This window comes from Bufo bufo, chromosome 11 (assembly GCF_905171765.1).
Source record: "Bufo bufo chromosome 11, aBufBuf1.1, whole genome shotgun sequence".
NCBI lineage: Eukaryota > Metazoa > Chordata > Amphibia > Anura > Bufonidae > Bufo > Bufo bufo.
In genome coordinates, this window is record NC_053399.1 from 101,332,996 (window position 1) to 101,347,473 (window position 14,478).

Genomic DNA, 14,478 nt, shown 5'->3' on the forward strand with positions numbered 1-14,478 from the left:
GCACCGTTATATTAGACAGCCGACGTATAACTGGAAATACTCGACTGAGATTCAGCATGCCTGATAGCAGAGATATCAGAGGTGGTAATGGCTTCAGGCATGGGGGACGGAGGAAGAGCTCCTGGCGGAGTGACAGCTCTTGAAGGTGCATGGCCCGCTCTCCACCCTTCTTTATGACCAGTTTACAGTCCTCATAACTCTTTTTATGGAGCTGCAGGAATGAACTGCAGGAATCAAGTTGTTTTCCAACTCGTGACCCGTCATAAACAGATCATTGATTAACCCCTTAACGCCCAGCGCCCAATATGTACGGCGCAACCGGACAGGGCTCTGGGGAAGGATCGAGGGGAATCGCGGCACCATGTCTGCTTTTACTGGCAGGCAACCATGCCGGGTAAGGGCAGCATGGTGCTGCAGCTCCAAGCGCTGCGATTGGCCGATCAATGAGACCGGCACATCACAGGAAGCTATCAGAGGCATCGGGGAGGGTCGGGAGGAGGTCATGGGGAGGTGGCAGGTGCTGAACAAGTCAGCAGGGGACACCAGTGTTTTGGGTCCCCTGCCAGCGCTGCTATTGACTGGAACAACTCTCCAGCCAATGGCAGCGGTATAGCTTCTTTTTTTTTTTTGTGCAGCAAAAACTTTTTTTTGCATTTTATTTATTTATTTTTACAACTTTTCTTCTAAATTTAATTTCAAATTTTCTACAAGCCCCTTCACGTGTGAAAACACTGAATACACACCCCACACCAAATAAAGGTTTACACGTTTCACATGTCACACCCTGATAAAAATGGCCCACCCATCCCAACGACTATACTCAGCTGAAGAGGCACACGCCATGCTTGCCTCCGATACGGAGTCTGCCAGTGAGGGAGAAGAGGATGCCACTTTCCTCTACCCCCTCATCATCATCATCTGCTGATGAGGGACCCTCTAGAAGGCGCCCCAGGGTAGCAGAGGAGGCAGCTCCCCCTCCCCAGAGTGAATCCTTATGGACCCCACCCCCTGACGATTATCAGCCCCAAATTCCAGAGTTTGTGGGAAACTCTGGAATACAAATAGACTGCATGGGCTTCACAGAAAATATTTTTTCTAAATCCTTTTCTCAGAAGATTTTTATAAATTTGATGGTGACCCAAACAAATTTTCATGCCCAGAAATTATTTCCCAAAACCACACTTCGCCATATGCTAGACACTAGGTTGGAGCAGCAGAGATGATGAGTTTGGGGACTCGTGCTGCATATGGGGGCCGTTGTAAATAAAACAACAACCATTAGGCAATATTGGAGTTCGGACATTTTCTACCAGACTCCAGTTTACAGTCAGACCATGACCCGGAATCAATTTGATTCAATTTGGAAATTCCTACCCTACAATGTCAATGCACAGTGCCCACCCCAAAACAACCCGACATTTGCCCGTCTGTTTCAAGGTTAGGCCTGTCATTGACCACTTGTACAACCCGATAAAAATTTCTGTGTAGATGAGCCCCTATTACTGTTCAAAGGGAGGATTAGATTCCGCCATACCTGCCTAACAAAACGGGCGAGGTATGGCATAAGATGTACAAACTGTGAGAGTAGCTCTGGGTACACCACAAGTTCCGCGTTTACGAAAGGAGAAATTTCCGGATAGAACCCCAAGAATGCCCCCCCCATCCTAGGAGTTAGAGGGAAGATTGTGTGGGACTTACTGCAACCCACTGCTGGATAAGGGTCACCACCTCTATGTGGATAACTATTATACCAGCATACCCCTATTCAGGTCCCTAACTGCCAGAGGTACTGGGGTGGTGCGTCACAGTGCGCAAAAATCAGAGAGGCCTCCCTAGATCCCTGGTAGGGCACACCACTGAGAATGGGTGGAAAGCAGGGCTCTCCTCCATGAGAAACATGCTGGTGACAAGAGGGAGTCCTTGTACTGACCACCATTCACACTAACACCAGCTCCCTGCTCCTGTACGAGGGACCACAACCACTGTCCCCAAACCAGTTTGTATCCTGGACTACAACAGGCACATGGGAGGGGTGGATCTTGCAGATCAACTTATGAAGCCCTACAGTGCCACACGAAAGTGTGGTACAAAAAGCTGCCTGTGCACCTCGTACAGATGGCAATGTGCAATGCTATTTCAGTCTGCATGCCACAGAGGAACTTTCCTGCAGTTCCAAGAGGTGGTTATCAAGGCCCCTAATTTATCAAATCCAGGCCAGGGGAGGGTCCCAGTACTTCAGGGAGTCATGGTCCCATGTCGTACCAGGGCAACATTTTCCAGGTCAAGTCCCCCAGGACATCAAGGAAGGGAAGACCCAAAAAAGATGCAGGGTGTGTTCTAAAAAGGGGATAAGGAAAGACACCATTGACCATTGTGAAACCCTCGCCCTGTGCATGCAGGACTGCTTCAGAATTTACCGCCACTCCATGGAGTATTAATTTAATTTCATCCTTATGCTCCCTGTAATATTTCCACTTTATATCTCTGATTTAGTCCACCTCGCTTGCATATCCACTTTCCAACAACCACTACATATTTTTTGTCTGTGAGACAACGGTGTCCTTTCCACCCCTTAAAATGTTCGTACGGGGGTGCTCTTTCCAAAATGAGGTCACTTCTTGGGTTTTTTCATTCTAGGGACCTCAGGAAATTTATTTAATGCAACATGGGCAGCTAAAATCCATGTCTGCCAATTCAGGCCTGTCAGCAAAATCCATATTTTGCCGTTTGCATGCTGTGCGGCCATACATCAGTTTTTGAGCACATATGGGGTCTTGGCATATTCAGGGGGAAATGGGGAACAAAATATGGGGTGCATAGCCAAGCGTTTCATAATTCTGTGAAACGCCCGATGGATCAAAGTGCTTACTACCCACCTTGAAATATTCCTTTAGGGGTGTAGTTTCTGGAATGGGGTCACTTTTTGGGGGTTTCCGCTCTAGGGCCACCTCAGGGTGTGTTCAATTGTAAGATGGCGCCTGTCAATTATTCTGGTGAAATCTGCCTTCCAGAAGCCATTTGATGCTCCTTTCCTTCTGACCCCTGTGGTAGGCCCATATAGCAGTATACAAGCACATATAGCAGTATACAGGCCCATATAGCAGTATACAAGCACATATAGCAGCATACAAGCACATATGCTATATTGCTGTAATCAGGAGAAAATGGGCAATAAATTAGGGGGTACATTTTCTCCAGTTCCCCTTTGTGAAAGTGAAAAATTTGGGCCTAAAGTTTATTTTTTTTGAAAAAATTTTTTTTTCATTTTCACGCCAATTCCATGAATGACTGTTGAGGACAAAGTTCTCACTACACATCTTAAAATATTCATTGAGGGGTGTAGTTTTTAAAATGGGGTCACTTTTTGGGGGTTTCCTCAGGGTGTCTTTATATGCGACATAGCTCCTAATTACCATTCCAGCTAAATCCGCTCTCCTAACGCCATATGGCGCTCCTTCCACTCTGAAGCCAGCTGTGCGCCCAGACATCAGTTTTTGAGCACACATGGGGTGTTTCTGTAAACTCCAGATTCAGGGTAATAGATCTTGAGTTTTTTTGGGCTGTTAATCCTTGATGTGTTGCAGAAAAAATAGATTAAAATTTAAAATCTACAAAAAAAAAAAAGTGAAATTTTATTCCCATTTTCATTTCATTCTCGTGGGGCGCCTAAAGGGTTAACAAAGTTTGTAAAATCCGTTTTGAAAAGCTTGAGGGGTGTAGTTTCTAAAATGGGGTGATTTATGGGTGGTTTCTAATATGTAAGCCCCAGAAAGTGACTTCATAATTGAACTGTTCCTGAAAAAATAGGGGTTTGGAAATGTTCTTTAAAATTTTAAGATTTGCTTCTAAACCTCTAAGCCTCTTACGTCCCCAAAAAATAAAATGTCATTTTCAAAATGATCCTAACATGGAGTAGACATATGGGGAATGTAAAGTAATAACTATTTTTGGAGGTATTACTATCTATTATATAAAAGTAGAGAAATTGAAATTTGCTATTTTTAATAAATAAAAATGAAATGTTTTGACTCAATTTTACAGCTGTCATGAAGTACAATATGTAACGAGAAAACAATCTCAGAATGTCCTGGATAAGTAAAAGCGTTTTAAAGTTACTACCACATAAAGTGACACTGGTCAGACCTGCAAAAAATGGCCTGGGCAGAAGGGTGAAAACTGGCCCGATCCTGAAAGGTTAACTAAGCGCCGCTTATCTCCTAATGGTGCCTGGTAACCGACCAGAATTCACTGCAGTGTGTCCCCAGTAATGGTCTCTGTACAGAGGACGCCGCTTCTCCTCGGTGTCTTGGTAGAGGAATAAACCAGAGGAGCCCCTGAATGATCGGGGAAATGAGAATTGTACCTGCTCAGTGCTTATCCGTCGTGCCTCAGATGACCAGCAGGTGGAGCCGCAGAGTAACACATGAGCCGCAGCAGCCAGCCCAGCCTATCCCGCGCCCTGCCCTCCGGGATTAATACTTCATTACTTGACATTCAGTTCTCAACGCTACCCTGAAAAATAAAGACGTCTGGCCCCACCTTCCCTGACACCCTGCCAAATGGATTACCGAGTTCCCCAATGGTCTGAATGCCATTCTCTTCATTTCCATACCCTCACCCCTACAGACTGCCCCAATAGGACAGATCAGCCGGATTCTGATGTTTATTACAAAGTGAGCCCAGCGCTGCACCTCCAAACCCGAGCGTCCCCGTCCGGCCTCCATCGCCCGGCACAGTGTGTATGAGAGGAGCGTGTGTGGGTGTGTGATACACTAATTATACTGGGTGTGTAGTGCAGACGAAACTCAGCGCAGCCGCCACTCACCGCATCATGTACATACATGTCACCGCACAGACAGCAGGCTTCACAGGCCTTAAATAACATAATTTATTCAACACCACTCTAGTATATCTACACCTCCAGGTATAATACAACACGTCAGATGCGCACAGACATAAATAAATACATGCAGGGTCTGCTGCAGGAGTACAACCCCCAACATCCATGCTCAACAGTCTCTAGCCCTTAGTGCATGGGTGACAGGCCTTTAAAGCATTGGGTGCCACCTGTGGAAGAGGCAAACTGGAAACTCAGTTGATCTACAAGTCCTAGCACACCCTACCTTGAAAGTCACAAGTACCTGAATACTAGTTACAGTATATTGCTCTACCTCCATGTTTTTTTGATCGTGGCCTAGGCTAGGGACAAGGCATACTCTAGAGAACCCCCAATATGTCAGGCATTAACCATCTAGTGAAGGAAAGGACGTCAGTGTAAGACACGCGGTGTGCTGATCCATAGAACTACAGCAGTCCTGTCCGTAGGGAGGAGCCATGATGAGGATTATAGAAGCTGCCGCTCAGCAGGTATGAGCTTTGTTTGTAGGGTTATATAAGACGTCTGAGATACCTGCCCTTTCATGTCCACCCAGAACAGAAGTGATTAATGTGCCGCCAGCCAGGGAGACATCAGCACCTTCCTTTTAGGTTATTTGCATGTGTTGTGCCCAGAGGAGTCATGTCGGGTAAGCAGCTCAGGGCTCGGCTTTGGTTTAGGTGACAAAAGGCACAATCTTCCAGTCTGGCTGCATGACGGCCCACGGTACATCCAGCCATAGAGACCTGTATCTCTCTGAAATTCATGGTGGAGACACAGAGAGCTCCATCTTAGGTTGTTGTATAGTGTCCATGAATATGTGATAAAGTCAAACCCCCCCACACACCCCTGTCCAGGTAGGTGCCATTAAATTCTTCTCATGGGACGTCCTGGAAGGTGGATGATCCACAGAGGAAAGTGTAAGAAAGGCAACGGGTGAACTGAAGATGTCCTCCATTCCTAGTCTACGAACGGCCTGTAAAGAACAGGGCAGGAGCCAGCTTTATTCATGGTCGCACATCATGTCTCCACCAGTTTGATGAGTGGTAATGGCCGGCCGGAGCCTGCAGGGAGGTACACTCTCTTACTGCCAAGAGAAAGAAATGTGTAATAGTAATGGAAACACAAAGCACATCCAAGACCCTGTACTGATACCAGCAGTGAGGAGGAACGTACACGTTCTGGAGGTTGGGCCTGGAGTAGCTCCTGGGGAGGTAGGATGCATGTCCTGGTTGGGAGGAGAGAAAATGTTCCAGTTTGTCCTGTAGTTCAAGGTTCTGGAAAAGAAAAAAATGGAATCAGGTGAGTCTGACAACAGCAATTGGTACAAACGAAGAAAACCGAAGAGAATGAGGCGAGTCTGACAACTGCGAGAGGTACCAGCAGAGAATAGAATGAGGCGAGTCTGACAACGGCGAGAGGTACCAACAGAGAAGAGAATGAGGCGAGTCTGACAACAGCGAGAGGTACCAGCAGAGAAGAGAATGAGGCGAGTCTGACAACGGCGAGAGGTACCAGCAGAGAAGAGAATGAGGCGAGTCTGACAACAGCGAGAGGTACCAGCAGAGAAGAGAATGAGGCGAGTCTGACAACGGCGAGAGGTACCAACAGAGAAGAGAATGAGGGCGAGTCTGTCAACGGCGAGAGGTACCAACAGAGAAGAGAATGAGGGCGAGTCTGTCAACGGCGAGAGGTACCAACAGAGAAGAGAATGAGGGAGAGTCTGACACTGCAAGAGGTATGAGTGAGGAAAACCGAAGAGAATAAGGCAAGTCTGACAACGGCAAGAGGTACAAACAAGGAAACCTAAAGAGAATGAGGTGCGTCTGACAACGGCGAGAGGTACAAGTGAGGAAAACTGAAGAGAAGATCATGACTTTGCCAGATCTGTTTTAGTAAGAAAGACCCCGATCCCAGCGTACAGACCACCGCTCACCTCTGCCTGCAGCCATGACACTTTCTCCCGCAGCTCCTGGATCACAGAGTCCTTTTCCTGCATGGCCGTCCGGGAATTCTGGAGCTGAACATAAAAAAAGTGAATGAGTGATCCTAGGAGGACCCAGTCTCCCCATCCCAGTATCCTCCGCTGTTACCTGCTCAATCATCTGACGCACTTTACGCTGCTGACTTTTCAGCATGTCATCCAGGTGATGAATCTTCTCCTTCAGGGTAGACACAGTCTTCTCCAGTTCTTGACATCTGTAAGAGGAGGAGAATGAGACTAAAGTCACTCGAATTATAGTCTGTACCATGTGACGCGGTATAATCTGTACTACAGAGGGAGCCCATGCAGCTGCTATGGCACCCATAAAAAGGGTGCAGCCCTATGGGTAATTGCTTCCTTCTGTCCTGCCCTGGAAGAGGGCAACACCCCAGGTCACCATCTTTTGGGACGTAAGCCCCCATGTTGGCGCAGGCGCTCACCTCTCCTGCAGAGGTCCGTCCGGTTGTTCTCTCATTTTCTCCAGCTCTGTCTCATTATCTTTCATCTTCTTAAGAAGCTGCTGGTGTTCCTGTAAATTAGAGATCAGTGATAAGAAAAGTCTCCTCAGGAAACCACCACCAGACCTTCTGATGTGTCCCAGTAATATGTCAGAAGGGGATTAAAAGTGCACTTCTTTAAATAAGCCAAGTCCACGGTGATTACCTTCTCCATGTTGGACATCAGCCTCCTCAGTTCTTCCACCTCTTTCTGGTGCTCGGTGGCCTTTTCCTGCGCCTCTACACGCACCTGTTTGCTCTGCTCGGCCTCCTGTTGCCAGTGACTCAGTTTTTCCTAAAGCCAGAAGAATAAAAATAATACTGAATTGTTGGAAACCCTTCTGCTGGACGTAGTAGGTTCATTGGCTCCAGTGCAAATCTGACCTCGTACATCTTGCGGTCTGCCTGGTGCCGTCTCTCCGATTCCTGGAGTCTGGCATACAACTTCTGTGCCGTCTCCCTCATGTTTTTACCATTATCCAGTGGGAATTCCTGAAAGCACAGGAGACACATTATGAATTGGGAGCAGTAAGACGAGAAACAGTCTCTCGACAGCGTCCTGCAGGAGCTCACCTCTTCATGTGCCATAGTCTGTGACCACAGTGCATTGGTAGTTCCATCACCATTCTGTCTCCCCACTCGATCTTCCTACAAAATTAGATCAGACCAAATCAGGAGACGTCGTCCAGCATTATTCCAGTCTCGCGCTGTGAGATGTATTAACATTTACCTCGTCTGACTGGTGAACCCCATGCTTGGAGGCATCAAGGTCCTGCCTTAGAAGAGTCAAGGAGGTCCGAGCCTAAAGGAGCAGGGATGATGCTGTGATGGAGGCTTATGAGAAGTACATTGACTGCTCTCACCCTCTAACATGTACCATCCGTTGTTACATAACCCAGGGATCTATGGAAAGCTTCCTGACCGGCCGACGATGTGAGGACATTAATAATTAATGACTGGCTATACCATTACTGCAGAGCAAGCTATCTAGAAGTCTCAAGGACAGAGTATTGTAAGAGTGAAGAGCCCACATTAACCTTAATCTCTCCAAGTTCTCATTTGGTCCTCCGGCCATCTTGTCATAGCCATTGATCTTGAGTTTTTTGATGCCTCCAGATTTACTATGTTCCGTCACCCTTCCTCAACTCGCTACTATGATGTGCAGAAAACATGGAGGGAAACCCAAAGTGTGGGGGGTGAAGCAGTATACTGATAGGCTCGTCTGGAATTTAGGGGACAGGGATGTGTGTGAGTGGTGGGTTCTGTACAGTGCTGTGGAATATGTTGGCACTATGGAAGGGAATACGGCAATAATCTAGTTTGGATTCATGACCTACTGAGAATCTGATCGTTCCCCTCCTCACCTCCTGGATCTGCCGCACCTCGTTCCTCAGCTGGCAGACATTCCACTCGTGGTTCTTCTTGTTCTCTGCTTTAGCTTTGAGATACACCTGGGAGAGGAGGACAGCAGAGTTCAGGTGGTTAAACACTGAGCCCATTCTGTACTGAAACTGCTTCCCGTTGTTTTCACACCGCAGTTCATTTGGCCAAGGATTTTTGCCGCATGGTTTTCCAGACCACGGCAAGAATGTACAGATGCATTCTCGGGTCAGTTACCACGCGGACCCCTCGAAATGCTGCGGTGGGAGTCTTTATTCAGTTGAGCTAAACCGACAGCAGGTCCGCACCATGTAAAATGAAATACAACAGATTTTATCGCAGTGTGAAACTTCCCTTAAAATGTACCAGCACCTGACTAGACCAGCCCTCAGCAGTGGGTGCAGCTGCTGACAGGGTCATTCCGTAGGGACCATTGGGCATGGAGCCTCCCTTTCATTTCCACCATGACTTGAAGAAATTAATTTGTCTCCATATTTCTTTAACAGTCGTAGCTACTGGTTCACAAATGGCAGCACGCAAAGAAACCCTTAAGACCAGTGCAAACAGAGCCTTGTGTGTACGGAGCACACCTAGGTCCATAGTATAGTCCTGGCTGAGCTCTACCAGAAGAGCAGGGGAGAGGACGTACGTCTGTGTAATACCGCCACCCGTCAGCTATAATTATCTTATCCTGCTGTGTGCACAGCCCCATTAGCATCAGAGGCTTCCATATAGATCACTTTAAATTCCTCAGTGACATAAGCGGCCTCCACCTCTCGGCACATTCCCTGGAGGTGACACACAGGGAGGGGGTAGCCGAACCCTCCTTCTTCTTTATTTTGGGTCACCAGACTGGGAGGTCTCATACCTTAATGATTTCTTCATCTCCATCTTTGGATTTGACCAGTTCAGAGTTGAGGGGCCGGGACCCCCGGAGGGGGTGAGAGGAGATGAGTGCGAAGGCACGTCCCACCGGCTGAGGACAACAAGGAAGAATTAGTGACAGCTGTTCACACGGGGACGCCTAAAGTGTACAATGTAATGGATATTAGGAGGTAAATATATCTCAGCCTCTGATGACCGTAGTGACAAATATCTGCGTCATGACAGCAGCAGAGAATGATGACATGTGCTGGGGACGATCCAGGACAAGCACGCACCCTTCATTTACCAAGCAAAACAGCTGGGTGACAACCACCTGGAAGGCCCATCATCCTAGCTCCTATAGGGGTTGTCACCCAGCTTCCCTAATGCATAGATCTGCCTGGTGATGCAGCGATACATCCTCCTTTACTGAACGGCTGCAGATCAAGCCAAGAGAGCCCTGAGTGGCAAAGCATTGGGAAATATAATGGTGGCCACCCAGCTTTCCTGGGGCAGATGAGCTGAGACAGAAGCAGAATTTTTTTGTATTTACTGGGGGCTGTGTGTAGCCCTTTCTCGCTCACCTTGACTTTGATGGTGTCGGTGCCCTCTGGAGACTGGTCATCACGTAGGGTCATACGCAGCGTTCTGACATTGTCCTGGGGGTTAAAGACAGTTATATGAACCAGACTGACCATTCACCCAAAATCGACACCCTTGAGTCACCCATATAATTGGAATTACTCCTGTGCGCTGCACATTTGCCCAGTGACCCAACGCCCTTTACTGGGTGAGTCTTCATCCCTTGTCCGGGGAGCGGCCTCTGGTAGTCATATCTGAAGGATGACTACATGTCATGTACACAGAGCGGTGATGTGGAAGTAGCCAGGGTTAAACTTCATTCTCCACTGTCCCCTGGAGCCATCCTGTCCTGCCACTCTTCGGCAGAAGTCCTGCATGTATGGACATCGGGGATGAGCCCCCGCTCAGAACTCATTGACCCTGTATTACATAATGACATACCGGATTCTCCTACCACTGGTTCACACAGAGCAGTTTCTGATGCATCATTCTTAGCCAAAACAAAAGGAGAAGCTTCTGCCATTATTATACTTGTCTTCCTTTCAGGATCCGCTGCTTGATTTGGATTAAAACAAAAACACCCAAACTGCCCTGTGTGGATCTGGCCTTGGACGTTAGGGGGAGTGGCGCTTAAATTCAAAGCAGAGTGCAGGCAGTGCAGGGGTTAATCCGTATTTTCCCACAGGAATCCAGACATTCCTGAGGGTGGATGTGAGTCTTCTGTCTGGGCAGGCTGATGCTGGGGGCAGGTACATAGACTGTACTGTGAGCTCTGGGGCCTGCACCTCCATGTGTGCCCCTCCTCACTATACTGCAGTGGGGGTAATGTGGAGACCACCGCTCAGAAAATCAGAGTACACAGGGCATACCCAAAGATGTCACCTCCTGTACTCATTCACCCGAAATACACCCCCCGTCACAGTAATACAACAACCTGCAGAACGATACAATGTGACAACAACTCCCACAGTGATACGGCGTAACAACAACTCCCACAGTGATACGGCGTAACAACAACTCCCACAGTGATACGGCGTAACAACAACTCCCACAGTGATACGGCGTAACAACAACTCCCACAGTGATACGGTGTAACAACAACTCCCACAGTGATACAATGTGACAACAACTCCCACAGTGATACGGCGTAACAACAACTCCCACAGTGATACGGCGTAACAACAACTCCCACAGTGATACGGTGTAACAACAACTCCCACAGTGATACGGCGTAACAACAACTCCCACAGTGATACGGTGTAACAACAACTCCCACAGTGATACGGTGTAACAACAACTCCCACAGTGATACAATGTGACAACAACTCCCACAGTGATACGGTGTAACAACAACTCCCACAGTGATACAATGTGACAACAACTCCCACAGTGATACGGCGTAACAACAACTCCCACAGTGATACGGTGTAACAACAACTCCCACAGTGATACGGTGTAACAACTCCCACAGTGATACAATGTGACAACAACTCCCACAGTGATACGGCGTAACAACAACTCCCACAGTGATACGGTGTAACAACAACTCCCACAGTGATACGGTGTAACAACAACTCCCACAGTGATACGGTGTAACAACAACTCCCACAGTGATACGGTGTAACAACAACTCCCACAGTGATACGGCGTAACAACAACTCCCACAGTGATACAATGTGACAACAACTCCCACAGTGATACGGTGTAACAACAACTCCCACAGTGATACGGTGTAACAACAACTCCCACAGTGATACGGCATAACAACAACTCCCACAGTGATACAATGTGACAACAACTCCCACAGTGATACGGTGTAACAACAACTCCCACAGTGATACGGTGTAACAACAACTCCCACAGTGATACGGTGTAACAACAACTCCCACAGTGATACGGTGTAACAACTCCCACAGTGATACAATGTGACAACTCCCACAGTGATACGGCGTAACAACAACTCCCACAGTGATACGGTGTAACAACAACTCCCACAGTGATACGGCGTAACAACAACTCCCACAGTGATACAATGTGACAACAACTCCCACAGTGATACGGTGTAACAACAACTCCCACAGTGATACGGTGTAACAACAACTCCCACAGTATTACGGTGTAACAACAACTCCCACAGTGATACGGTGTAACAACTCCCACAGTGATACGGCGTAACAACAACTCCCACAGTGATACGGTGTAACAACAACTCCCACAGTGATACGGTGTAACAACTCCCACAGTGATACGGTGTAACAACAACTCCCACAGTGATACGGTGTAACAACTCCCACAGTGATACGGTGTAACAACTCCCACAGTGATACAATGTGACAACAACTCCCACAGTGATACGGTGTAACAATAACTCCCACAGTGATACGGTGTAACAACAACTCCCACAGTATTACGGTGTAACAACAACTCCCACAGTGATACGGTGTAACAACAACTCCCACAGTGATATGGTGTAACAACAACTCCCACAGTGATACAGTGTAAAAACTCCCACAGTGATACACAACTCTCATGGAGATACACTGTACACAGAGGCGCACCAGAAAAAAACATTATATTTATGGTAGGTTCACACTGAGTTAGAGAAGGATTTTTCACCCAAAAAGCAAATTCAAAAGAAATGGTAAATATAAAGGAAGGACTTACACTTCTCCTTCCCGATGAATCTACTTCTGGCTAAAATCTGCCTTAAAGCCTCCAAAAAAACCTCAGTGTAAACCTTCTCTTATAAAGCCCCAGTCACTCAGCCCCCTACACCCTGACATATACACTGACCGGCTCGGGCTCCGGCTGGAGCTGCTGCAGGGTGCACAGGCCATTCATGGTCGCTCTCTGCTCACTCATAACAGCACTGGTCCGGGGAAGAGATGTGTCACTATATAAGAGGCTGATGACATCACTGGGAGGACCTGTCCTACTGTACTCTGCACGCCTGGCCTCAGGGCGGAGTCGTCTCTGAAAGCTCCCAGGAAACCCTGTGGAGATCACAGGGCAACATGAAGAGCATAGGGCAGGCCTGCACCTGGAACAGCATGACACCGCGCACTCCCCCACCCCAGAGAGGTATCACACTGAGCACTGGGAGCAAATCACTTGCAGACTATAGGCCCTCTGAATGGTCAGTCTGCTCCTGGATTGCAGCATCTTAGGGTACTTTCACACTAGCGTTTTTCTTTTCCGGCACTGAGTTCCGTCCTAGGGGCTCAATACTGGAAAAACACTGATAAGTTTTATCCCCATGCATTCTGAATGGAGAGAAATCCGTTTAGGACGTCTTCAGTTCAGTCTTTTTGACTTTTCAGGACGGAGATAATACCGCAGCATGCAACGGTTTTATCTCCGGCCAAAAAAAACGAACACTTGCCTGAATTCCGGATCCTGCATTTTTTTCCATATTAATGTATTAGTGCCGGATCCGGTATTCAAATTGCCGCATTGACGGATCCGGTATTCTGGTCTGCGCATGCGCAGACCTTTAAAAATGTGAAAACAAAAATAACGGATCCGGTATTGCAATGCATTTTTCTGACTGATCAGGATCCTGATAAGTCTGAAAAATGCCTGATCAGTCAGAAAAAATGACATGCGTTTGCATACAGTTTGCCTGCCGGAATCAAACAACGCAAGTGTGAAAGTACCCTTAGAAGAAGAGGACGACCAGCATTTGTATGTTGTGCTCTATGTAGCATGCAGTGATACAGGACAATGCCAACATAGTATAGGATGGCGCCTCTTATTACCAGCCGCATGAAGTCAGTGTTTACGCGACATACCGGATGGACCGGTATTCTGAAGCGGCTGACATCCAGGTGTTACATGGAGATTAGAGGGCGGCCCCGTGACTCACTGCCCCAGACAGAGGACAACTTGTCCTAAAAAGGACTGAGCGAGCTGTCATCCCCAGACAGCGCCCCCCTGTTAACTCAGTATGTGTGGACACTGCACAGTACCACTTCTCCTGTATACTGGGTGTAATCCTCAGTATCTGCTCTTATTCTGTATATATATATATATATATACACTGCACAGTACCACTTCTCCTGTCCTGTATACTGGGTGTAATCCTCAGTATCTGCTCTTATTCTGTATATATATATACACTGCACAGTACCACTTCTCCTGTCCTGTATACTGGATGTAATCCCCAGTATCTGCTTTTATTCTGTATATATATACACTGCACAGTACCACTTCTCCTGTCCTGTATACTGGGTGTAATCCTCAGTATCTGCTCTTATTCTGTATATATATATATATATATATATACACACTGCACA

General features: G+C 47.4%; 1 protein-coding gene across 2 annotated transcripts; it reads right to left on the minus strand.

Moving 5' to 3' along the window:
• Window positions 1–4,164: 4,164 nt before the first annotated feature.
• On the minus strand, window positions 4,165–13,084 carry TUFT1 (tuftelin 1). 2 transcript variants are annotated; one of them, XM_040411752.1, is made up of 13 exons: window positions 12,977–13,084; window positions 10,186–10,260; window positions 9,606–9,713; window positions 8,722–8,808; window positions 8,088–8,159; window positions 7,931–8,005; window positions 7,742–7,849; window positions 7,524–7,652; window positions 7,301–7,389; window positions 6,970–7,075; window positions 6,813–6,896; window positions 6,053–6,153; window positions 4,167–5,963 (listed from the first exon to the last, which is right to left on the minus strand). In XM_040411752.1, exons 1-13 carry the CDS (start codon window positions 13,043–13,045, stop codon window positions 5,897–5,899), a joined length of 1,170 nt encoding a protein of 389 aa, XP_040267686.1. In that variant the 5' UTR covers window positions 13,046–13,084; the 3' UTR covers window positions 4,167–5,896. The 2 variants fall into 2 exon arrangements, with proteins under 2 accessions (XP_040267687.1, XP_040267686.1); XM_040411753.1 differs by lacking the exon at window positions 8,088–8,159 and having other exon boundaries at window positions 4,165–5,963.
• Window positions 13,085–14,478: the final 1,394 nt, after the last annotated feature.